Genomic DNA, 27,360 nt, shown 5'->3' with positions numbered 1-27,360 from the left:
CGAGAAACCACCCTCATTCTTTCCCGATGATGAATGACGTCCACGGACATACCACGCATCTCCTATTTATTTATCCGCGAAGCTGCGGCGGCGGTGAAGGAGGGTGGAGGAGGCACCGAGTAGCGACGGCGTGGCGGGGACAGACAGCAACCCCCACTCGGCGTCGGAGTCGGCGTCGGCGACGCGACTGGGGGATCGGCGCCCCGGCTCCGTCGTCCTCGGCGTCGTTCGGACCGCGCTCCGGTTAGTTCGCTCGCTGGTCCGCGCGACGGCACCACCGGCTCCTCAACCCCGCGAAAGCCGGGGGTGTCCCGCACCTTGCGCACCGTACGCAACCCTACATCGCGCCATCCCCCTTTCTACCCCGACTGTCGGCCCGCCGTCCCCCGCGCGTTCGCCAGCGACGACTCGCACCGCGACTGCGAGGATCCACGAATCGGCCGAACACAACCGCGGCGGCGGGCGCGCTCAAATGCCGGCCGTCCTCGTTTATGAGACGCGTCTCGACGCAGCCGACTGACGGCTGTCGCGGCCGGCCGGACGTACGAGCGTCGCGGAAGAGGAGACGATTCGCGCGTGTACGGAAACGCGGCAGGAGACGGCGGAAAAAAAGCGCGGCTGCGTCGGCGGCCGCGAGCGGAGGATCGAGAATCGCGCGCTCGCGCGCGCGCGGACCGCGAGGGGGAGGATCCACCACGAGGAGGTGAGAGCGAGGTGTCGCGAGGACGACGCGTCGCGCGAGAACCTTCGTGGACGGATCCACGTCCCGATCGTATCCGGTACCGACATCCCGGGGGTGCCCCCGGGGGCGCGCTCCGAGGACCGTCCCGTCCAACAATGGGAAAGTGCGCGCGTGTTCTCGTCTCTCCCGCAATGTGCTGCTCCTATTTACGGTTCGCTATGGTGCTTCGCTACAGTGAGTTCTAGACGTTGGAAAACGTTGGGGGGATGTGCACGCGGAGTGCTCTCGAGCTCGGTGTAAGTAATCGGATCGACGTGGTGGAAGAGAAGCATCCTGCCTCGCGTCCCACGACAGGGATGTTAGGAATGCAAGCAAGGACGAAGACGTGAGCGATTCTCCCACCTTCGCGCATCTCTCTCCCTCTCTCTCTTTCTCTCGCTCTCTCTATTTATCTTTCCAGTATTCTCTTTCTGCGTTAACAGATCACTGCCCAAATTGAGTAGAGAGATCAATCGCAAGATCGAACGAGATCAAGAGCACGTCGCTCCGACGCTCTTTCAACTTGCAACGTCATTGTCTCGATGTTATTTACGCTTAGAAAGGCTCGACTGAAAGGTGGAAGCCGTTATGCTGTAGATCGGGATGAAAAGATCTGTAAATTTAATTCGTGAAAGGAATTAATTAGACGTCGACAATAATGTGCATAGCGACTCGTTATTGCGGAACGACGGATTTTTCCTCTCCCGTTACTCTTTCATCAGCGGTTAGCTTCTATCACGGCCAACCGGATTAAAACTTCATCGAGATAAGACAAATTGCTTGATAAATTGGTTCGTTAACGCGGTCGGGAAAAATCTTGCACATCAGAAGAGGAGGTGGCGGTGGTCGAGGTGGCGGTAGAAAAGAACGTGCCCGCAGTGTTCGCGAATAATTTTCGCGGCGAAATCGCGGCACGTCGATCTGATAAACGTAGGAAATGTTAACCTTTATTAAACGTTAGTTCTCCAGCGTGGGCGAAACGTTACAGGCGAGATCGAAAATCACGATCCTCTCCGAGGCTCTCGTCTAACGTGCGCCATAAATTTCTCTCACCTCGTATATAAGTATAAAAGCCCCTCTATCGATACGAAAATTTTGTGAATTAATTGCTTCATTATAGCCCCGGTGTAATTTTCCTTCCTCTTACGACACCGGAGAAAAATCACGAGCTTCTCGGAGCGACGAGCTTTTATGCAAGAGTTTCTCATTCGCGAAAGCGAGTTGCCGATTTAACGTGAATTAACGTAATGGCCGGCGAAATTACGAAGATAGTTGTACGCGAACGAGTTTGTCGCGAGTAAAGACATAACGACGCTTTCAAAGAGTCGCATAAGAGTCGCCATCTCGTCTAAGGACGAAATCCGAAAGGGACACCCTTTGCAGAGCGAGAGTTCTTAATGCACGCGCGGCTAAACTTTGCCCTCTCTCTCTCTCTCTCTCTCTCCCTCCTTCGCTGTGTCTTTCTCTTTCTCTCTTTCCCTCTGCATCTATCTCTTCTTCTCTATCTCCCTCTCCCTCCCTTCCCTTTTAGTGAATATCAGTACGCGAGATCTGAAGCTCATCTACCGAGATTAAAACTTCATCGAGATGAAATAAACGATTTCATCGCCGTGCGAAATCGTAGGGCATAATCACGGAAAACGAAGTTAATGAGGCCATTTGAGGGTCGCCTTTGATTGCCGCGAGCAACGTCAATGAGAGCGCTTTATATCGGACGTTATGCCGTGACGTGTGCATATCGAACCCGCTGGAATTGGGCTGTGATTGTCGTGCGGCTTTTTTCGATGGACAAGTCTCGCGAAGTGACCAGCCGCGCGGCCGCGATGGCCATTACGCGATGAAATTCCGGCGGCATACGGCTGACGATACCGACACAATTGCGCCGGCTGCCAACGCGATTGCGGCGTCGGCGCGAAATTAATGGGGCTAATTTGGCACAATGGTGAACGACGCTAAAATGCCAAATATGTTACGAACCGCGTGCCGCGTGCCGCGCGGGAAGACGCGGTAAGATGTAGTAAAAAAACAACCGCAAGTTTATTTATTGAAATGCAATCAGCATGTCTACAAAATGAGATACCTTATTTTACATTATTACCATTTTCATTAATCATCTCTCTATCTTTGTTTTATTATCAAAATAATACGTTATTATTATTTAATTTTACAAATCGCAGAAAATAATTCACGAGTAAGTCTTGTCGGTTTATGTTGCGCTTTGTAGTTCAACCGAGAAGTCTAACATAATTAATTAATTTAGGTCATGATAGTTTGTAGATAGACATGAGCCACGCTGATAACTTCAAACTCGCTATTGTATTATGTACCAGTACTAACGATTGATCATAGTAAATGGTGCGGTATTGCGTACGACATGACGATGAACATTAAGACCACTCGTTAAGTACCAGGCTTTACGTGCTTTGCAATAATCCACCAGAGTTTCAATGGAATCGAGTTGATAGGCTTACAACGACGATTGATATAGTAGACAGTCGTCGAAGTAGCGAACACATCGTGGAACGCTAATTTCACGGAATATTATAATAATGATTCTGATGGAGTCGGATCAATGGTTTTATGTCGAGTTGTGGAGTGCATCATGAATTTTGAGCGAGTATCGCCGTGACGTGCACCATAATACGGACAGCGGTTGCCTTTGCCACGTAATTTAATAAAAAAAGTCTTTTTGGTGGAACAATCTGATTTAAACGAGCGGAGCATGCTAATTCCAAAATAAATTTAAAAAATATATATATTAAAGCATAAATCGCTTTTGTGCGAAATTTTGCTCAAACGCGCACGCACTCTTTTATTAGCCACCGTTGAGAAGCTGGAGCATTTTCCTGTCTGCTTGCGGTAACCGGCGAAAAACGCCGCAAATAAAATTGCATAGCTCAAAGGGAGTCGTATACGTATGCATGTGTAAAACACCGTGCAAGAAGAATAATTTCTCCTGCAATTTTTTTCTCACGTGCTCTTCCCCAGAAAGTTTGACTTTTTAATATGATAAATTTGTCACTCGCATTACTATTCGTTAATCGTACAGCTTAATCGTATAGTTTATACGTACAGGCACCCTTAAGGGGGGAGCCTGCTTTAGAACGCTGAAAATAAGGTATATTTTACGAATTGTTTTTGGAGAAACTATACAGCGGATCATTATAAAACTTTGATGCATTTATTAGTACATGTTTAAAGATAAAAAAAATTATTTTTTTATTTGAATATATCGCTCGTAGAGGTCGTCCTGGAGAAATCTTAGTGCAGCCGTGTCGCCGGCATTGCAAATTGGTGAGTATTCTCCTGCCTCCGAATTTCGTCTAAACTGAAAAATTGAAATATCTTCTCGTTATTTATGAATTCCCATCGTCGATGAACCAAAGAGAGAAGAAAAAAGTTGAAAAGTGCCAAAATGGTGGAGCTTAGAACACAAAAGTACGATTTTTAGGCAAAGGTTTCGAACTTTTTCATGCAAAAATAATTGTTTAACTTAATGTTTTTATGAATATTAAAGGTTCATCGACGATGGGAATTCATAAATAACGAGAAAATATTTCAATTTTTCAGTTTGGATGAAATTTGGAGGCAGGAGAATGCTCGCCAATTTACAATGCCGGCTGCACTAAGATGCCTCCAGGACGACCTCTACAGGCGATATATTCAAATAAAAAAATAATTTTTTTATCTTTAAACATGTACTAATAAATGCATCAAAGTTTTATAATGATCCGCTGTATAGTTTCTCCAAAAAAAATTCGTAAAATTATACCTTATTTTCAACGTTCTAAAGCAGGCTCCCCCCTTAACCGGATGACTACTGTGCTACTTTAACTAATAATGAAGAATAGTACATTTTACTGCGTAGAAATGACCTCGCCCCGTGAGTTTATCATAAAACGCATAAAAGACGTGACCGAACAGACTAGAGATACATAGTTCTATTTAAAGGGACACAATTGAACCGGGAAATCTGGCAGAGAAATGTAATTCCATCGCTACCGCGTTGGTTTTCTTATCGAAGACATTTCCCGGCGACAAATTTCCACGGTCTCCGGCAACGCAGGACGTAAAATACGCCACCCTCGGTGAAAGCAATTCTTTCCGCATAATATCGCGGCGCACCACGGAATTATATGTACATAATAATTAGATACGTGGTAGATATGCAATCTGCGACGTCGCGCTGTCTCCGCCGGCCATTCCTCACGCGCGCACGGGCGGGCGCGCGTACTCCCTTATGCAAGGCATACCGCGTGTAATAATGAAAGCGATCGGAACACGCTGAAAATGCGCGCGCCCTGAATAACTCGCAATAAGATGCATTCCGCGTGCATCGTGCATAACTATGGACGACCAGTTTCGAGGTAAACCTCATGTTGCAAGCGGAACCGGGTTCACTTGGAAATTTGATTAAGCGGACGCAGAGTGAATGTTAATAGGGATATAACAGGCGTATCCCTCGCATCGCATTGTGTTCAAGGATGGCCATTCGACGGGGATGTCGGGTGCAGGGAATGTCGAGGGGATGGTGAACTGAACTCCCGACAGAATCGGGCACCGGGTAGGAATTTTAATTGTTGCCATAAAACCGAATTACGTCGACGACAGCGGACCCGGATAGAAACTGCTACGTACAGAGAATTTACGGAGAGTAGCGTGTATAAATAAGGAAAGGGCCAATGCGCGGATCGGGCACGTAGACGGAAAAGTTCCGTCGCGGCTTCCGTTTTACATCCGTCGCGGAGGATCTGACGTGTATCCGGAGCACAGTTTTTTTAACTCCGACGAGCTTGCGGGAGCGAAATCTTGAGGTCTCGGGGAATTAGGGAGACAGTGGAGGGGCAGTAGAGTGGACGCGGACGGACAAAAGGCTCGCGACCGACTCGTAACCGGACGTTAATGTACTCGTCTCCGAAAGATCGGAATAATGGATGACGGCGGACGATTTTACATCGCGTCCGCGCACACTCGGTTCCACTCGAAATCAAGCTCCGCCGAAGGTTCGATTAACGCGTTGACACAACCCGCTGCTCATCCGGTGGACGCGCGTGAAGGGCCTAGAGCGAGAAGTGGACTCCAAGTACGCCGGGCCGTGAAGTTGACTAAAATGCAGTTAACGCGAGATGCGCCGCGAAGCTTGATAGAGTAAATACGACGATAGCGAGCCCAGCATCGCGCGCGTGGGCATACACGCTCTCTCTCTCTCTTCTCTCTTTTTCGCTTCCTCTCTAAGTCAATGTTACGTTTTCCACTTTAATTGCTCCACTGTGTGCGGATATTTTCTACGCGTTTCCACACTTCGCGTCCTCTCCTCGACATTCCGAGCGGAAGAGCCAAAAGGCTCTTTTAGTCGTTTACGTTCTTGAGTCGCTCGAGTGTGCTCCGCATCGCGATAACATACCGCGCATCGGGAGAACCATGTGCGTTCTCGATGGATCACTATCGGATATTCGGGGCACTCCAGCATGCGAACGTTCGAAAATCGCGGCGATGACACGCCGACGTATCGCGTAGGATTCGCCACTTAGAGCCTTCCGTCTCTAATTTCCACGCGATAAGACACGAAAGGGAATTTAAGAGCCTTTTCGGCACCAGACGCGACGCAGGCAGACGAAGGTAGAGATACTCAGTTCCGTTCGGCGTGTTTGTGAAGACACCGCGAATCGACGTGCCGTTATAATGTCGCGGCGTACAAAAGCAGCGTTTTGCTGGCGTTGAATCGTATCTAATTTACACGTCGCTCGCTGTTTGTAGTTTGACGATACTCGGGAGCTGACGCGTTGCAGCCGCTTCGAGTATAGCGATAAGAGGGAGAAGTTTCGCGATTTGCCGGAAAGTTTCAATAGGAATATTCAATGGGCAAAATGCAGCCACTCCGGCTGCATTTAACCGCATCGCGCCATCGTAGCAGCGCGAGTCTGCTCTCGCGTTGCTACAATTTCGCGCTTCATTTACAACAAACGATTGAGGCAGCTTCGTATCAGTTATCCAATTACTGTTAATAACCAAATACCGGTGCACACACGCACATGAAACATTGGTTTAGTTTTTTAGCTTGACTTTCCGTTTGGTTAATAACGTAATCACCGATCGCATCTAATCAGCGTTATCTAGATTTAATTAGCGTAATTTAACGAGTATGGCTGAATAATGCTCTCCTCTATAATGCAAACGTAATTTACTTATAATAACAAAAATTAAATTAATGTGGACTGATTTATACATCTGTCATTCATATCATCTGTCATTACTAATATATCTGTCTTTCAGTGAAAACGAGCTTTGATTAAATTGGACGTAAAGTGCGAGACACATTGCATTCTTCATTCCAAGCTTTGACCACATAAATATATCTTTGATTTATACAGGGTGTCCCGGGTTTTAACCGACAAACTGCGGGAGCATATTCTACTAGTGGAAATAAGAAAAAATTCTTATATCGAGTTTGCTTAGAAATGCTTTATTACAAAGTTATAAACCAATATTGAAAAGAAATATTAGATAAGTAACAACGGATTTTTTCACAAAAATAAAAATTATCTACGCAATGATTTAGTGACGCGTTTCAAAATGTTGTCCTTGCACATCGATACAAGCTAGACATCGACGTAGTACAGAATTTGTTACGGTACGACATTCCTGAAAATTTTGTTGCATCTCAGTAACTGAATTAGTAATTCGTTGCTTTAAATCTTCAAGCGAGATTACTTCTGTACTGTAAACTTTATTTTTTAAAGTTGCCCATAAATAAAAATCAAGAGGCGTTAAATCGGGCGATCTTGGAGGCCAGAAAACCGGTCCTCCTCGACCAATCCACCTATGAGCATAATGTTCATCTAACCAGTTTCTAACTTGTCTAGCATAGTGCGATGGACAACCGTCTAACTGTATCCAGCTGTTTTGGCGAAGATTTAAGATTCTTTCCGAGCGTCGTCGGTGTCTTAGAGATGAATGAACATCATCATATTCATTCATAGGTCGAAATGAACCCAAATTACGTAATTGCAAATGGGTATTACTAAACACAGAACTATCTGGTACTCTCCTGTTAGGAAATCTACGTTGATACTCTCGTACGGCAGCTCGTGCATTTCCGTCACAGAATCCGTACACGAAATGAATATCGGTGTATTCCTCATTTGAAAACACTTTTGGCATTCTGATAGTAATTGCTAGTTGACACGACGATTGAAATCTAACAGCTACTGTTGTGAAAGTAACAATCATACTGAATCGTTTCAACATAGTGACATGAATACATGTGAATACACGTGACATAAACGTCTTCGACCTTCCAAATTCTACACTATGTTCCGTTGTTACTTATCTGATATTTCTTTTCAATATTGGTTTATAACTTTGTAATAAAGCATTTCTAAGCAAACTCGATATAAGAATTTTTCTTATTTCCACTAGTAGAATATGCTCCCGCAGTTTGTCGGTTAAAACCCGGGACACCCTGTATAGTCAGATCCCAAACTTTTGCTCAAATATATCGAGTTTACATCACGAGGATTTTTCCCTTCGACGATATTGATCCGAGAAATTTCCTATTATTGAACACAGAGGTATCGTTATCTTCGGTATAAGATACGCGACACAATAAAAATGTTTCAAAACTATTTTGATACGGAGGTAAGTGTGACAGTAAAATTTTATTTCCGTTCTTGGCAATCTCTCGCAGTCGAACCGACATGGAATCATTGCTCCTCTTCGATCCCACGCGCTTGCGAGAGAGACGCGGCAAAAAATACTGCCGAGTGCAGCGGAGAGAACGGCTCGAACGAAAAGGATACGAACGGAGTGGCGCGTGTGCGGAGCTTAAAGCCGCCACGGGGAAATGCCAAACACGTCACGGTGCTGAAAGAATCAGGAAGATCGGAGGTAGGGCAGGTATATAAAGCCTGTCCGTACGCTGTAAAGAGCGCACTCACGTACCACGTCGAATCTTTTATTTCGTTATTCCTTAGTCCCCCGCTGCTACGGCATGCCGTGTTCCTATTTCTCGGATTACTTCTACGTGCATACCTAACGCCGGGGTGTCCCTTTCTTTCGCCTTTCCGCGGAAGATCCGCGGAATCGTGTTCGGCGTGTCGAATGGTCACCTTCCGATATTCGATATTCGATTACCGGCGGCGGTGGCGTTTCGCTTTGCATTAACCGTAAATTATCGCCCACATCTCCTCTTTATCGAGCGAACCCCGATTTAATTATCTCGGGGACAATTTTCGTTCATTCAAGCAGGCACAAGCGGTAGCGGTACTCCGTGTATGTACGCGTCATCCGTCCATCTATTCAGCGCGCGATCCATGCAACTTGCCGAACGTTGTACGCGCGCGCGCGATTCCGCAAAGTTCACTTCGATCAATAATTCCGATCGCGGTACTAAAATAGAAAAGCCACAAGTGCTTATTAAAATATTAATCTTCTGAATTACACAAAAGGGCATTCGAAGGAAATTAATGCTTGGCTCATACGATGCTATTCAAAATATAATAGAAAGCTGTCAACCTGCACGACATTTCTGTGGCGATTACATTTATCTTCATCATTCGTTATGTGCGCTTGCCATTATACGTTGCAACTTGTCTGCAAAAATAACGAAAATCGTTTTCCGTGTCAAAAAGTCCGCGGGGCATTAATCTTATCTCCAGCGAGGCGACATTGTCATGCGTCGCGCTCTTGATGTCTTCTGACTCCCTTCTAATGTACAACGGAGGTCGGATTTACGAGCGGCATCGAGATGCAGCTCGCGGAAATTCCCTTACAAAACCGACGCCTCTTTAATGTCATCTCCGCCCCCGCTCCCCGTCCTAAATATTTTTCAGCGAACCATTCGCGCCGCGTTCTGTTTCATGACACCTTTCAATCATCGATCTCCTTCCACTCTTCGGACTACAATGGGTTTCGCGTAGTTCCATCGGATAGCTTTATCGATTCGCGCGGTACGCCATGTACCAGAAACGACAACGATTTTTTACCGTTATACGTAGGAACCGTGTCGGCTGTCGGTCTGGTTACTCTTTCGTTTCTCTGATTGACGTTTTTCTTTTGAATTACGCCTCGCGATCGGGTGCGAGCGCGATCGATTGCGCGGTCCAAAAAACAAAAACGTAAAGAACGTAATTTTTTCGAACACGATGACGCTCCTCGTTTATTTTTGCCAATTTCTGTATGCGCAGAAATTGTGCAGAAATTCTTCGCGGAACTGACCCACACGCGCAGGGATGAAAGGCAGATACATACAACGATGGATGTGCGATTGGTTACATCCTTGGCTTACGGACGTTGACGTTCAAATTCAAATTCGATCAAGCTGTTAGCAGATGACACGTGAGAGGTGTACCGGTTGAAATTAACATGAGCGAAGAACATCAAAACTGACGGAATACTGATGGTATCATGTTCCTGCCTCTCCGCCGTATAATAAAATCGCAAATTGTCAGACACGACAGGTATTTCCTTGCGAAAAGAATGGAAAGTCAGTATCGGGTGATGAAGTTTGTACGCGAAACGTTTCTTTCCCTTCCTTTCGACTGTTCACCCTACGTGCTTTATTCCTGCCGTCGTCTGCTCCTGTAGTCTGCGACGTATTTTGCGCACCGTATGATTGGAAAAACTGTTTCTGTGTCTCGCTGAGTAGAATCGTAAAAAACACCAACGTGGATATTGAAACCATTAATTGATCCTAGAGAAAAAACGCTGCCGGCGCGGGACAAAAATATTGCCCGCTCCACTGAACCGACGCCCAGCGCAAATGCATTTTTTTCGTCTAGTTAAATAATCGTGGCCGACCGAGTTTCATTGCGGCAATAAACGCCGAAACTTCTTTTTGTTTTTCACCCGAGGAATTCACGTGATACCACGCGTGCTGATGGACCGGCTGGAAGCTTATTGCACAGAATTCTGTCCACCGTTAGATCGCTCTACCTTGGTTTTGCAATCGAAATTAAAAAGTATATGCATAGATATACAGGGTGTCCCGGGTTTTAACCGACAAACTGCGGGAGCATATTCTACTAGTGGAAATAAGAAAAAATTCTTATATCGAGTTTGCTTAGAAATGCTTTATTACAAAGTTATAAACCAATATTGAAAAGAAATATCAGATAAGTAACAACGGATTTTTTCACAAAAATATAAATTATCTACGCAATGATTTAGTGACGCGTTTCAAAATGTTGTCCTTGCACATCGATACAAGCTAGACATCGACGTAGTACAGAATTTGTTACGGTACGACATTCCTGAAAATTTTGTTGCATCTCAGTAACTGAATTAGTAATTCGTTGCTTTAAATCTTCAAGCGAGATTACTTCTGTACTGTAAACTTTATTTTTTAAAGTTGCCCATAAATAAAAATCAAGAGGCGTTAAATCGGGCGATCTTGGAGGCCAGAAAACCGGTCCTCCTCGACCAATCTACCTATGAGCATAATGTTCATCTAACCAGTTTCTAACTTGTCTAGCATAGTGCGATGGACAACCGTCTAACTGTATTCAGCTGTTTTGGCGAAACTGCAGTGGCACATTTTCCATCAAAATTGGTACATGTGAATACACATAACATAAACATCTTCGACCTTCCAAATTCTACACTATGTTCCGTTGTTACTTATCTGATATTTCTTTTCAATATTGGTTTATAACTTTGTAATAAAGCATTTCTAAGCAAACTGGATATAAGAATTTTTTCTTATTTCCACTAGTAGAATATGCTCCCGCAGTTTGTCGGTTAAAACCCGGGACACCCTGTATAGGCATCGAATTATTAAGCACACTCGGGATTTGTCAGATGTGAATTCTGCATGGAAAAGCTTCGATATCTTATTTACATTTATAAAATTTATTTCGCGGGAAGTTATTTCGTTTAATAAAATATCTTTGTAATTGACTCTCTCACTGGAAATATCCGTTATTATTATCATCATTATAAGCTATAGAAACGATTTAATATGAATGTATGAAAGAAGATAATCAGGATTATTAATTATCATGAGATTTACTCCGAAAAATGTGCGCAAATTAATCTCTCGAGCTGGCTCTTGTACGTAACAATGAACGTCATGAACACGGCGTTCAATTTTGATGGCGACTTGCATTAACATCGATACAGAGGTAACATGCGTCACGACACGTAGCCATGCGAAAATACGCCTTTGCTTTCAATGGGCTTTGTCTACATGCTCGACCACATGAAGCGTTACACAGTTCTCTCCCCCTCCCCCCCCCCCTCTCTCTCTCTCTCTCTCTTTTTCAGTTGTCCACGCCCAGAGCCTCTCCAGTTTAGAGGTGTCACAAAAGGCGAACTCGCCAGGAATAGTTTTCAATCTGTGCCGGGAATTAATCCGTTTTCGCGGTGGGACTTGCTCTCGCGCACGCGGATTTCGGATTCACCAGAGCCGCCTGAAATAGCCATGGCCCACCGCGACTTCTGTCACTTCCACAAACACCCGCGTCAAAAATGAAATCCCAACTTTGCTTTGAAGCCCGCCCCGCTTCGTCCCGAATCGACGTCTGTAGTCGCGGTATTTGCGTTCGGTTCGGCAAATACCGTTCTGATGCTGAGATCTCGCGGACGCGGGGTCCCCCGCGGGATCAACTTCCGCCCTTCACGTTCAGGCGAATGCACTCTTCGCGACTTCGGTTTATCTTGCCGTCCGTTTTTCTTAGCGGTGCTCTCTTTCGGCCGATATTGCGACGGAGCCCGGCCGCCTTGTTTATTTTGCGCCATCAATCTCCTGTGGCGGTGGCGAGACCGCGCCGTGGCAAGATTTTTCACTCCCTCGTCTGCAGCGATAAATCCTCGAACGATACACACTTGTCGTGCCGCGAAGCGATCCGCTTTTAATTCCGATAGAAAACGCACGCTTAATCGGCAGCCTCGAAAATTCGTACTTGCGTGTAAATGGTCACGAGCCGGTAATGGGAAACTGAACTGCATGCATCACCGAATGCCAGTTGGGAGGCATCGCGCCGGGAATAGCGAGGCGCGAGCGAAAAATCCGGAAATTCTCGCGTTTGTAAGAAAATTACTCGATTCTGCCGCGGAATATCAGCGAAGGTTGCGCGAGGAGAAACAAAACCGAAAGAGAAAAAGAGAAATGGAGGTGGGAGAGGAAAAAAACAGGCGCCGCAGTGCGCCAGGGCGTAGCGCGATACGTTAACGAGTAGACACTGCTCCCAATTGACAGCTGTCGACCCAGAAAATGCAATGCCCACGGGCACAGGGATACACCCTTTCTCCATCCGCCTTTTCTACCTCATTCCTCCCTTCGCCACGTATTACACCGCTCTCGCTCGCTCCCTTTTTTACGCCCCGCGTATCGCACTCCATCGTTTCCTCTTCATTTCCCACATACGCGGTTTGTCTCGCTCCCCGTATAGCACGGTAAAGTTTTTGACGTACACGAGCGAGATCGCCGAAAACGCTCCGGGATGGATTTTCAATTACACGTCGCCGGCGCAACGTCGTGAAATCGAGTTACCGTATCGTGTACGTATTGACGAACGCGCGTATCCGCCGTGCGTTTAATACCGCGCGTTGTCGTGGAACCTGCACGCGATTAAAATAGAGTCAAAGTGGTTATTACGGAAATCCTGTCGCGATATCGTGATCACGATCTCCTCACGATCAAGATTTTCCTACACGAATAAGATCTGTTTACTGTATCGTTTTTGTATCGTGTTTTTATCCGATATGATACAAGCCTCATGTGATTTAACGAGATAAACATATCACAGATACACTTATAGTAGATTGAGTTAGACAACAAAATATTGTGCGAACTCTAAGACAATGTTGCAAATATATTGTGTGCTCTGTTTGCACCCTCAGAAAGGATTTCTGATAACAAGACGAAAAATATTCTTGACTAATTTAATCGTATTACAAGTATAACAAATATGAAAATAAAACAATTTTTAATTTAAATCAGTAATTTCTATTCTTCTCTCTCGAATTAAATAAGATCGTCTTACTGTCTTGAGACAAGAGTAACATATACAAATTTATGCTTATATATTCTTGTATGTAGAATAATTTGATATTAGCGCCACTTTATAGTAGGCTTTGTCGATGTCGACGCGTCATTTTCTCACAGTCGCTCGTCGACTCGGCGCCGTCCTTTATTCGGATAAAACGGCCAATATTTATGTGTTGCAATCGAAAATCGGGAAAGTGTTTCTGTGTTTCTGTTATTTACAATGAATAAGTGCAATACTCTACAAGAAATATTAAAAGATATGGAAATGTAAGTAAGTATATACAATATACTTACTTGAGAAATAAGATTCGAGATAAGACATTTCCATATCTTTTAATATTTCTTGTAGAGTATTGCACTTATTCATTGTAAATAACAGAAACACAGAAACACTTTCCCGATTTTCGATTACAACACATAAATATTGGCCGTTCTGTGCAGATTCTACAAATTCTCTTACAAGAATAGAATAAGATGTCTTTTAGATCTCACAATATTCTTAAATCAAGAATATTTTGAACTTGCTAGAAATTTGTATCTAAATCCTTCTAAGAAAATTAATGAGATAGCACGAAGATTATTTTAATCTAGATTTTAGAATTTTCTATTCAAGATTAAAATATGCTTCTTTTCAATAATAAATATGATTGTCGCTATAGCGATCTTATTTTATGATGGATTAAAGAGTAATAGCATTAAGTCCAGAAATCTTTTCTCTGGGTGTGACTTGCGTGGAAAGTATTCGAGTAATAATATACGAAGTAATTTACTGACATTATCATGATTTATTTCGAGATCTGCACATCGTACGGGCATAATGTAACATCTCATAACGGCCACGATATTATCTCTAGAATTGAGAATTCAACGCGGGATTACATTACGAACGCTAATGCATCGCTTGAAGCGTACCATTAGCGTATTGTACTTCTCGCCATCTCTGCGGTACTTTCTATTATTCTTAAAAATGCATTTTACAAATTACGCGCGCGCAAGTGGAAGAACGGAACCTACAACGCTGCTACGGGGAGCACGGGGGATTGCTCTCGTGATTCTCAGGCGCACCGTAATCGTACTCGAACTGAGCGTCACGTTTATGTCGCCGGGGAATTATCAGCTTACGCTATTCGTTAGAAGACTCTGAAATCTCAAAAATTATTATCACGACTGAGATATGTCGAATGTAAAATTAGCGTGTCGTTTATGCATGATATGGATCGATAAGAGATATATTTTTCGCCGGATGAACGCGGAGCAGATCGTGTAGATTGCAACTCGCGGCAAAATCAGCGAATTGTGACGTATATCGCATAACACGTGTGTCGCACAATGCAACGCTGAAGCCTGCAGAACCGCACGACTGCTGCGCTCGTAGCATTTCAAAGTTGCAGGTCGCTGAATCGCATACATGTCGAAAAGTACTTTACGTCGGAAACAGCAGGCTGTAACCGATGGCTTTCTCAAGTTGTAACTGACGCTGAGGTTTCGCGTTTCCGTAAAAATGAGACGCTAAAGCTTCGATCAATTAATGTACAGATATGTTCTAATGTCGCCCACAATCTAATCTTATGATACGTTTACTTCGAATTTTAACAACAGTTTGCTATCGCATTTTTTCTCATTATTATAATTATCAACATTTCTTTGCATGGTGCTGCAATATATGTATACATATATGTATATATGTATTTGCAATAAGAATCGCATTAATTGTCACATAACATACCATTATTATAATGTATATATATTTTGATAAAAATTATCTTTTATTAAACACATTAAGCATTTCTACTTCTGTTTTTTTATATATGTTAATTCATGATTTTATATGTGTATATACCAATATATACATTGTCATAATAGTTACATATTCAATGAACACAGGCATACGTGGAATATGAAAAACAGATGATTTTTGTCGCACGTCGCTATGTCAATTTTTCGCCAAGTTATAATATTTTGAAAATCGGGCGCATCGTTATTAATGAGCGAACACGTGATACGCGTCTCTTACTACAATCAGCTGATTAGCAGATCAGCAGATCAGCTGATTGTAGACAGTAATAGTTTTTCATCACGTGCTTGTGATGAGCATTGACCCGAGCGATGATCACGTGATTTCACCACTGGCTTGGCTAGCGACTAGATCGTGATCATGATCGATGTAATTCTCAATATCTTCCTTCAGACAAGATAAAACAAATTTTATTTGAAAGTTAAGATTTTGATGGTTCCAAGAAGTCCAATTGTTTTGTAATTGTTGATCTCAAATAATTAATTTACGAAGTATCATCGATTAATTATGAAAATAAAATTAATTTTATTCCCCGAAAATCAATTGACCGTTGACTTGAAACTAGAAATTATCTTATGTTTAAATAATGATATCTCGATGATAATAATAGCTCAAAGAGATTTTAGTAACATGAAACAAAGTTTATTGAAAATTATACACTCTTCCGCTTATAATATATATCAAAATTAAGTTTACTATATGTCTTTTTAATTACAAAATAATACAAAATAATACAGGAAAATATTTAAGGGGGGAGCCTGCTTTAGAACGCTGAAAATAAGGTATATTTTACGAATTGTTTTTGGAGAAACTATACAGCGGATCATTATAAAACTTTGATGCATTTATTAGTACATGTTTAAAGATAAAAAAAATTAGTTTTTTATTTGAATATATCGCCTGTAGAGGTCGTCCTGGAGAAATCTTAGTGCAGCCGCGTCGCCGGCATTGCAAATTGGTGAGCATTCTCCTGCCTCCGAATTTCGTCTAAACTGAAAAATTGAAATATCTTCTCGTTATTTATGAATTCCCATCGTCGATGAACCAAAGAGAGAAGAAAAAAGTTGAAAAGTGCCAAAATGGTGGAGCTTAGAACACAAAAGTACGATTTTTAGGCAAAGTTTTTGAACTTTTTCATGCAAAAATAATTGTTTAACTTAATGTTTTTATGAATATTAAAGGTTCATCGACGATGGGAATTCATAAATAACAAGAAAATATTTCAATTTTTCAATTTGGATGAAATTTGGAGGCAGGAGAATGCTCACGAATTTACAATGCCGGCTGCACTAAGATGCCTCCAGGACGACCTCTACAGACGATATATTCAAATCAAAAAATAATTTTTTTATCTTTAAACATGTACTAATAAATGCATAAAAGTTTTATAATGATCCGCTGTATAGTTTCTCCAAAAAAAATTCGTAAAATTATACCTTATTTTCAACGTTCTAAAGCAGGCTCCCCCCTTAAGTTCTTGATTTTTATGGTATGAAATGGCGTAGACTAAATATCACGATCAATTGGACTTTTTTCTATTTATCGTATAACATATTGTATACTAACATTTTCGTTAATAATTAAAAACTTTGGAAATAAAAGATCGCGCATTAGAATCAATCTAAGAATCTATTTTGCAAGAAAGGCAATCGAAACTGATTGCAAAAGTTTAATACTTTCCACCATAATCAAGCTGAGTTGACCGCTGACCTCGAAAAACGTACTGGACTCAAAAATGCTTTTCCAATCTCGCGTGATGTTTTTTCGATGACACCAGCACGACGCAGCTCGTCCGAACTGTTCAATTTCCGTGGCGGCACGTCATGGCGATGGCTCTTCTCAGGGGAAAAAAAGGGGGCAAAGATCGTAGAGAGAAAATATCCCGGAAAGAAGACAGGATAGTGGGCACGAATTTCGTTTCTCTCAAGTGTGACAGACGAAATCCCGCGGCTTAGGCGCCGAAAAACATTACTAACTATGCCAACAGTGATTCTACCAACAAATTTTCTCATTGAGATTGACTAATTATGTAATTATAATATCGCTACAAGTTGTACATTTTCGCGACAAGCGATATATTTCAATAGAAAGATTTCGGAGTAAGATTTAAAAATTTTTTATTTATAGCATTAAATTCATTCATTCCCCGTTTGTCATCCAAATTTCAAAATCTGCGAGTTTGTGCAATTTGAGAGAAACGCCATTATCATCAAAAAATAAAATGTGTCTTGTTTTCTTTTTTTAAGATAATTAAAACACTTGATAATTGCGATATTATATGAATTATTGATAATAAAAAATCAAATTAATTCCAGCTGAATGAGAAATCACAAGAAAAATCAAAGCGTAAAATACTTTACGAAATCAGTGTGCATATAAATAAGTGAATAAACAAATATACGTATAATATGTTCGCATGATTTAATTAGCTTTGAGTATTATTATAAAATATTATTCAGATATAATTTAAAATAGAATTGTATTATTTGATTTGTGTGCCATTAAAAATATTACTCGTTCGCTTTAGAAATACCGTTTAAATGTTGCATAAACACCAACTACCGCCAATTATCCGCATTCAGGTCACACAATTGCCATTTACTTGAGATTGTTAATTTGATTATCAATAACGGTAATGACTGGAAATGTTTATGTGAGCGCAGCTAGTAGGTAATTCTATTTGATCTTTAATGAATTACGAAATCACATTTGCGATCGAAGTTGCTAACCAAACTTTTGATCTTCCAGTATTCCAGCAATGTCTCCGTGTTCTTTTAATTAATTTTTTATAGAAGCGCGTTCGCCTCTGATAGAGAAGCGCATTGGAACATCGTAATTACTTAAGTTTTAAGTGGACTTTGATTGCTATTTAATTTCACCATCTAACAAATCTTATGTTTAAAGTAGCAGGCTACATTTACAACTGCTTAATACATCGATGGATACCGAAAAAGTTCATATAGTTTATATTTAAATACAGGGTGAGGCACCTAAAACAGGCCACCTGAATATCTCGGCTGTTATTGGTGATAGGAAAAAATGTGTCAGACCAAACTTGCATGGTTTCGAGAGACACATAATTTGTTCTAAATAATTTTTTATTAGGTGGACGCGTAGAGGTCATATGAAGGTCAACTTCGTTTTTTTAAATGGTATGATATGTTTTTTTACGTACCATCTAGTAGAGCGTTTGAAGATGCGCACATTGATCTACGGGTCAAAATCATTCAAGGTCACTGAAGGCCAACTGCAAGGGAAAATAATTTACTTTATATTGCCTAGAGTTCTCTGCTATTAAAAATACTGTAAACTCAGAAATGAAAAAGTTCTAGCCGTTAGAAATTTTTTCTTTTCCGAGAAGTTCTGAGTTGTTGATATCATTATTTCTTATATTGCCTAGAGTTCTCTGTTATTGTAAATACCGTAAACTCAGAAATGAAAAAGTTCTAGCACTTAGACATTTTAGCCTTCAGTGACCTTGAATGATTTTGACCCGTAGATCAATGTGCGCATCTTCAAACGCTCTACTAGATGGTACGTAAAAAAACATATCGTCATACTATTTAAAAAAACGAAGTTGACCTTCATATGACCTCTACGCGTCCACCTAATAAAAAATTATTTAGAACAAATTATGTGTCCCTCGAAACCATGCAAGTTTGGTCTGACACATTTTTTTCTATCACCAATAACAGCCGAGATATTCAGGTGGCCTGTTTTAGGTGCCTCACCCTGTATTGGAATTGATTGTTTATATTGTCTCCGTAATACTCTATTAGAAGATACCTTATTCTAAAGATACAATTCCTTATTTTAACGATTCTAAAGATAAGAACACCAGTTGCATAAATCTGACCTAAAAAGAACACTCGCGCAAAAAAACATATATACACAACATAAAGTAAAATATTTTATGTTCGGCCATCGAGCATATTTCAATTTCTCTCGCACCGGAAATGCAATTAGCAATGGCGATGGTTTAATTAGCCGAATTTCACACACAACATGTGGTAGAGAGATAAGCTTTCGCAATTAATTGAGGAAGAATAAATCACCGCTAACTTGGCCGACGTAATTTTGGACGACGTAAAATCGACAGAAACGACTGGAAATGTGTTTTCAAGACTTCTCTTCTCGCTCGTAGATAGCTAGAGACTGCGAATTTGCTGACGTCTTCTGGCGGACATTATCCAATGGCTAATGTCTAAGTGTTCTAATTAAAATTTTAACGAGGAAAATTATTGCATTAGTCGGCAAAAATCTGTTCCATTTTCACTTTACATTTTGAATACCAATTTTTATTTCGGTGATAATAATAATGTCGAATAAATATGAATATGAATATGTGATCAAGAAAATTCTGTAGCAATATCTCGCTGTTATAAAAACATTCGTCGTAATCGATGTAAAAGTAATACATATTTGTTTTATAAATAAATTGAGCCAACTGTCCAAATTTAATAGGATTACTAGTCCTGATCGCTTAACGTGAACGTAAATCACACTCTCAAATGTAGCTTTCAGTGATATTACTTCGCGATTACATCAACCCAATGAAAGAAAAACGATAATATTTTATTCAAATACGATAGAAGCGACAAAAATAGACAATCGAGCCTGACAACGACGCTAGATATCGGACGAATTCGCTCGCGCGGTAATAAACGACTGTTAATCGAACGACGTGCTCTTCGATAATACCGTTCGCTCGGCCGTAAAAAGTACTCTTGTAAAAGCTCTAAATGACCCATGCGCGCGCGTTACCACATCGCCGGCAGAGCGTATAAACGGCGAATTCCGGGGCCGGGAAAGGGCACGCGGATATCTGGTTACACGACCACGATATCACATGGGTGCACTTCCGAAGTAAGGGTCGCACGATTGGCCAATATGTGGCAAGCGCACAACGGGCAGGAACAACGTGGTGTAACAGCGAGAAAGTTAAAACTCCCTTTATTGCGCGAACGGGACCGCCGCGCCGGCGAATTCAGCCCCGAGACGCGGCAGAATTGGCCGGAAGCGCTTTGGTTGCGTAAACGCGCGAAAATCCGCATCCACGAATTCCAGTTCCGTTTCGCACGCTCCGTATCCGCGTTCACTCGCGGCGGATAAACGCGGGACGTGGAGGGATACCGGCATGCCGTGGAAATTACTCGCTTCCTTTTTGCTCGTCCGCGACATAAATTTATTAAAAGCGTCGCCGACGTCGGTTACCGCCGCCGTCGTCACCATTCTCATCTTTGTCGCCGTCGCCATCTCCGCTCTGCCGCGTGTACCCATCCTGTAAAAGCACATTTTTTCGCGTCGTAATGTAGTCGAAATAAAATCTCACCGTATCCCCGCTCGCGAAATGGCTCGCGAAATGTTCCTACGTAAGGGAACTGAAATAGCGGGCACCGAATAGTGACTATATTTATTCTGTACATAATATTAGTTCCTCAGTTTTGTCACCTGCGTGACGGGAACGGATACTATTTTTATTCATTAATATATACTGCTGTCTCTTAATGTCAATTATTCTTGTTAAGCATTTGATTACCGTGTCTATTATTCCTGTAAACTTTATTTAAACATTCCAACAAATTCATGTGCAATTTCAGCAGCAGAGATATGGCCTCGAAACACTCTTCTCCTATATGCAATATTCAGACACGCGTTCATCATTTTCTCTAATTTTTCTGTGGTATTAATTTTTAATGTATTATGGCCAATTTTAGTTTAAAAATTTAAGTTTAAAAATAAGAGTCATTGCGAGATTCATATTACTGAAAATGTCTAATGAAATTAAATGAACGTGTAAAACGACCAGAATCGCGACCGCAAAGACTCAGCACGGTAGAACGGAACGTGTGCTCTCACGCGTAGAATCCACGTCGGAAAAATAATTTTCCCGGATAAGGGAGCCCGCGCGGAATAAAGCAACTTCTGCAGCGTACCGCGCGTACGTCCGCGTATAACGCTCTCGCGTAAAATCCTAACGTACGCGACGACACGCCGCTCTCGGGAATTTTCCGCGACAAGCGGAAGGCAAGGCAGAAAAGGGTGGCTCGCCGTCGTCTTTTTTCCCACCGCGAAAATGTGGCGAATTGTGAGCGCAGTATCGGAGACGAAACCAAGTAAAACGTATAGGTACGCGCACTCGCGCGCGAGCGGAGCGAGATTGGAGGAAGTAAGTACAGTCGGTTGCGTGCGGAGATTTTTCTCTCCCATGTGCTCCTTTATGCGGTACGACAATCTAGAAAATGCTGGTAAGGAAGAAGAAGGCATGCCGGCGAAACGTCCTGTCTCGCGCTCGCAGATATAGGTGGAATGAGCGGAAGTAACGCTGTACGTGATGTAAAAACAAGTTCGCTGGTTGTGTGCGGGGAGTAATGCGATTTCCGCTGAAATTTCCCTCGGCCTTACCTCCGCAGCCTCTTTGTTTCCTTGTACCGTTTTATTTTCTGTGCCTTGCCCCGATCTCAGAATTTCAACTTAGTATCATGTTACTGCATTTGTTAGTATTTTTTATACGTCTTCTATACTCGCTTTTCCATATCCTTTCGTCCTTTTAATCATTATTATTAATGATAATATTACCATTTTTATATCTTGATTAAAATATTTTTGTTCATGATTTCTCGTTTACATTTTTTTTCTTAATTCTTTACGCTCGATAAAATCACAATGTATCATCGAATATAAATTGCTATAAGATGCTCAAAGAAATGTTATACGATATTAAAAGAGTATAAAGTTATTAAAAAATTTACTAATATAATACCTAACATACTTTTATAAAAATACCTTTCCAACATATCTTTGAGAAATGTTTCAAGTATCGTAAACGAAGCAGAAAATTGAATTTCCAACCTTTCTAGAAGGTAGCGTTTCCTTTTCGAATAGAAACAGCGCAATGAGGTGATAAGAGTCGGCAGTAAATGGAGAGGAATGTCAAACAAAACGGGTATAACAAAACTATTTGCGGTGGAAAGTTGAAGGCCACGAAGGAGAGAGCGCAATAAAACTGGGTAATTTTTCTTGGCACTTGACACAGTGACCGTCCCTTTATACAACCTCCGAACTTTTTCAATCGCAGAGACTATTGAGTCCGGAGAGCCGACAATCTTGATAAGTCACTTTTCTTTATTTGACTTCTTTCTAAACAGCCAATACTTCGGCTTGAGCTCGTCAATGTTGTGTTATGTGAAAAGCTTCAAAGGCAGAATAAAACCGACCGCAAGATAACAATCGCCAGAAAAATAGGAACGCTTGAAAAACTCAAAAACTGGAAAAACGTTTCGAAGTATTTTCCGCGTGTAACATGTAATTAACGCGAAGTCAATCGCGAAAAACGCAAACAACGAATTTTCACGAGAATAAATCAACGAGTATTTAAACTGCCGTGCGCAAATACATTAAATAATACATTAAAACTCTTGAAATCACCTAATCAAACCATCGTTTTAACTCTTGCAATTTTTCTTGAGAAAACGAAAGAGGTAGATACGGGTTCCCGCTTGCAAACGCCTGGACAAACTGTAAGAGAGTAAGCGCAAAGAAATTTCTTGAATTACGTTTGCGGAATGAGGAAAAATAGAGGGAATGGAAACCGGCAAAGTCTACATCGCGAAAAAGGACATTCTGCGGCCGCGTGGATGGCGCGTAGATTGTGAGTCATATTTTAAATAGAGATCGCTCGTTTTTACATATTTCTTCTTCGAACTGATCTCAGAATTTCAACTTAGTATCATGTTATCACTAATTGAATATTCCACCGTTCGAGCTCCGTTCCCGGAATTATTTCGCGATTTTTGTCGTCGAAGAGAGACACCGGACATTTTCCCCCTCTTTGAATCTACAGCGGCATCTATTGTTTCAACTCTGTGCACAAAAAAGTAACACACTTTTACCCGATAATAAAAACTTCTCGTGAAAGCATAGTATATAAGTGCTGTTCATTATTGTCCGTCGCACGAAAAAAGCTTCGAACGTGGATGTTTCGAAAAGCACGATACGCAGACAGGCATTGAAAAATTCATCGACCGCTAATGATTTTCTACGCGTGCGAAAACGCTGCACACGCGCAATTCGTTCAAATTTCTAGCGCATCGCCTGCGGTGCTGCACGGATTAGCGTACTCGTTCTTTATTTGTTGTAATTATTCTTTCACGATGGTACGCGATTCGTCCATCTCGTCCTATTGCGCGTGCGATGTGCGACAATTATCTTGAGTACGACATTACGTTAAAATCAGCGCGCGATGCTTCCACACCTTTAACCAGCAAGCTGTTCAACAAGATCACGGCGAAACTTCTCCATAGCGATAATAAAGCGCAAAAAATTCCGGACCATCTAGACGGGCATATTAAATAATTCGCGGTTTTTCTTTGCCCGCGCTAAATTACGTGTCGACACTATCCCGCGAAGAGCTGCACTTTATTATGAAGTAATGTGAAAAAAATTCTCTCACAGAAGAAACAGCTTTTCAAGAATGATTGAAAATTTGTATTTGCTGGAAAAATAGAATTCGTGTTCTTTTTATTCTTGTCAGAAAAGTTATCAAATCAAGCTATTATAAATTATTCAATAATTAGATCCGTCATTAGGCTGTAAAATTTAAAAAATGTTTCTTTGTTCATTACTAAATGTATTAATTAAGTTGGTTATTAGCAACTGTACATTAAACTGCACACATTTTTAAGTAAACAATTGTATACTAGTTGCCTTGGAATATTAATGCTTTCTGAAATACGCGTACGCGGAAGCACGACTCCATTTATTCTGTTAATTAAAAACGTCCGAGTGTTATAGAAAAACACGGTTACACATATGGTCTACGACCGTGCACTATATTATTATCCTACCATGTTCCCCTTATATGCATATATTTATTTCTGAAGCGGGTTGTTCGTATTATTGAATTCGGCTACAAGCGCGAGTTAAACATTTTTACAGCAATATAAGAAGTTGGAAATGTCTGTACAAGAGCCATCAGAATAATTTTGAGGTAGCCTTAAATCGATAACTTCTTTTCTTCATCTTCGTCCCCCTTCCATCGAATAAGTACACTCGCATTTGCATTCGCGTCTACCATTCGCCAACAGGCAGCGAACCGACAACGCAAGCGGTCGACACTGCATTGCTGTGCAAAATGAAAATAGCATTACCGAGAAGGATAGAGTGGATGGAATGGAAATAACGTTGCCGCGTGCCACTGCAACTCGGCGAAATTGATTTTCGCGTTTAAAATCTCAACATTCTACTGACGCTGTACCAGCGCTGCGCTAATTTATGATAGATGTCAGCATGATTGGCAGACAAACTGTGTCATCTGCAAAGCAATGAAGCATCGTCGACAATCCGTTTTCTCCATTCTTCTTTCGTGTTTTTCTTTCCACGGATGTGAAGGAATTATACGATATCTTGCGTTAAAACGAGAAATAGATAAAGATATTTCCAACAGAATAAGACAATTATATTTCTTTTCTTATATCACGTCGTGATGGTTTGAATGATCAGCGTTAATATCATCCTCCGTATTTATCACAAATCTCGTCTAGTCCGAGACAATAGCACTGATAACGACAAAAGCCAACAGATTTAATACGCACGTCGCTGAGCGATCGCTGTAATACAGAAGCGCTTAATGCATTATTCCTGCGATGTAAACCGTGGTAAGTTCCCTCGACATTTAAAGGTCCTCAAACTTTGTCCTCCAAGCGAGAGAGGAAAGATAGAGAAATAGAAAAGAAAGAAGAGAGAGAGAGAGAGAGAGAGAGAGAGAAAACGAAAGCGTGGAGTGGATTGAAATAAAATCTAAGAAGCTCGCAAACAAGAAGTTGCGTCTTCGACTCCGTTCCGTTCCGCTTCGCGCCCTCATTATATGCATCCCTGCAGAGAAATATCGTCGCCGGCACACACCCCGGGGACTGGAACGTCGTCCGCGGAACTTTATTGTTGATTATTCAGACGAATTTATCGCGAGTCGTTGTTGTTGAGCTGGTTGCAAGCAGGCAAGCAGACGCGCGTCCGCGCTCGTTGAACTTGTTGATCCATGCGCGTGCATCTATCGGACGGACTGAAAGAATCGTCGCTGAAGAGACTCAGCCCGAGGGTCCTCGAGACGACGAGGGCGCGTACTTGAAACCTTGTAAGGCGCTGAAAACTCGCGCGAACTCGAGGAGCGTCCGTGAGATCTCCGCGAAACACCCTTCTTCCTCTCGTCGCGTCCGGAAATCCGGAGATTTCCCAGCATACGGCGACTCCGAGAAAGCCCGCGCATCGAGTTCCGGTCGAGCGTGCAGTGGAGAAACGATGCGGAAACACATCGCGTCCCATCCAGCAGTATCGCATCCAGCGACTTCTTAATATTGAAGATTCTTTCTTAATTGAAGATAATTCGCGAGGACGACTGCAAGAATGACGCACGAGGATCCGCTCGACGCCTCTCCGTCATCTTCGTTATCGTCGTCGTCGTCATCGTCGTTGTCGTCGTCGTCGATATTCGAGCGCGAGGAAGTGATAAAGTTATAATGATCGTGCAGAATCGCGCTGAGCGACGACGAGAAATTATACGTTTGCCCCCTTGATCCACTCCTCCCGATCCCTCACGTCCCTCATCGCCATGGAGAAAAAGCTATTCATATACATAGAGAATATATATACATAGATACATATACGCATGTTTTCGGACCATCCCACGTCGGGGATGGATAGTGTTGTCTGTTGAGTGTAAATTTCTATTTCGGACCATTCGTGCGCGAGTGATCGCGGCGAGTGAACGCTAATTCCGGTGAAAAATGGCAATGGTAATATCGCCCCGCAGTAAAATCGTGACACTATCCCTGCTGATTGGCATCATCACTCTGGTGGCACTCATTATAACGGGCGTGATCGGTATTTGGAACGGAAAGAGCGAGAAGACGAGCACCGCGACGAGAACGAAGATGGTGAGCAGTAAGCTCCAACAGGTCACTGGATATGCCGCCATGCAACACGTGAGTAAAGCCATAAAGTCGAATTCGCAAAGAGACGCGATCGCTCACAACGTTGAGAGCGATCATTTCTCATTTTTGAGATAAATGTTCAAGCGTCTCGAAACTTGATGCGCTTGAGGAGTAAATTCCGTGTTCGCATTTTATTTTCTTTAATCGATTAACATGTTAAAATATTGAGATTATTCCGTAAATTATATTTGTAGCATACAAAATGTTATGGCTATCCCTTCAAGATAATGTTAAAAACTCGTTTTTCAATCTTGATGTAGAAATTTATTTTATATGAGACGTTTGCTGCGTGACTCTGCTTTCATGAGAATTTATAGTCGATCTTTTCGTGAAAATTAAATAACTTCTTGATATAAGAACCTTGATAATCAATGTATTTGGCACGCGGAATGTTCCTTGCGAATATCTAACAAAGATGATTCTGTCTTATAAAATCGTTGATATCTTTAACTTATCGTTTGTATTAGGTTGTTCATTAAGTTCTGCGGTTTTTTTGCCCTAAATTAAAACATAAATCTATTGTACTTACACATTTATTCAATCTAGAATGTATTGTCCATCTTGATCGACCACCTTCTGCCAACGTTCTGGAAGGGACATAATGCCGCGTTTGTAGAAGTCGCGCGACTTCTGCGCGAAAAAGTCCTCCAAGTACGTTTGAATATCGTCCACTGAATTAAAGCGCTGCCCGTCGAGATTGTTTTGGAGTGACCGGAACAGATGGTAATCCGACGGCGCAAGGTCCGGGGAGTACGGTGGGTGCTGCATGACTTCCCAGCCAAAGCGCTTCAACTTTTTCTTGGTCACCAAAGCAGTGTGTGGTTTGACGTTGTCGTGGTGGAAGACAACGCCCTTCCTGTTCGCCAAT

General features: G+C 42.1%; 2 protein-coding genes across 2 annotated transcripts in view; both read left to right on the top strand.

Annotated features, from left to right (window-relative positions):
- The window catches only part of LOC109610977 (collagen alpha-1(XV) chain-like), a 220,383-nt gene that overhangs the window by 131,736 nt on the left and 61,287 nt on the right, over nucleotides 1–27,360 (top strand). The window lies entirely within an intron of this gene.
- Nucleotides 371–27,030, top strand: LOC113562502. The gene is made up of 2 exons (XM_026972117.1): nucleotides 371–978; nucleotides 25,384–27,030. The coding sequence occupies exons 1-2, from the start codon at nucleotides 949–951 to the stop codon at nucleotides 25,852–25,854; spliced, it is 501 nt and encodes a 166-aa protein (XP_026827918.1). The 5' UTR covers nucleotides 371–948; the 3' UTR covers nucleotides 25,855–27,030.

This window comes from Ooceraea biroi, chromosome 9 (genome assembly GCF_003672135.1).
Source record: "Ooceraea biroi isolate clonal line C1 chromosome 9, Obir_v5.4, whole genome shotgun sequence".
NCBI classification, from domain to species: domain Eukaryota; kingdom Metazoa; phylum Arthropoda; class Insecta; order Hymenoptera; family Formicidae; genus Ooceraea; species Ooceraea biroi.
The sequence above is the reverse complement of the archived record's forward strand: the minus strand, read 5'-3'. Positions and strand labels throughout refer to the sequence as shown.

Coding starts and splice junctions, on each gene's coding strand:
- LOC113562502 (XM_026972117.1), top strand. CDS start 949: ATGTGCACGCGGAGTGCTCTCGAGCTCGGT. Junction 979..25,383: donor GGAGTGCTCTCGAGCTCGGT/GTAAGTAATCGG, acceptor GCATCCCTGCAG/AGAAATATCGTCGCCGGCAC.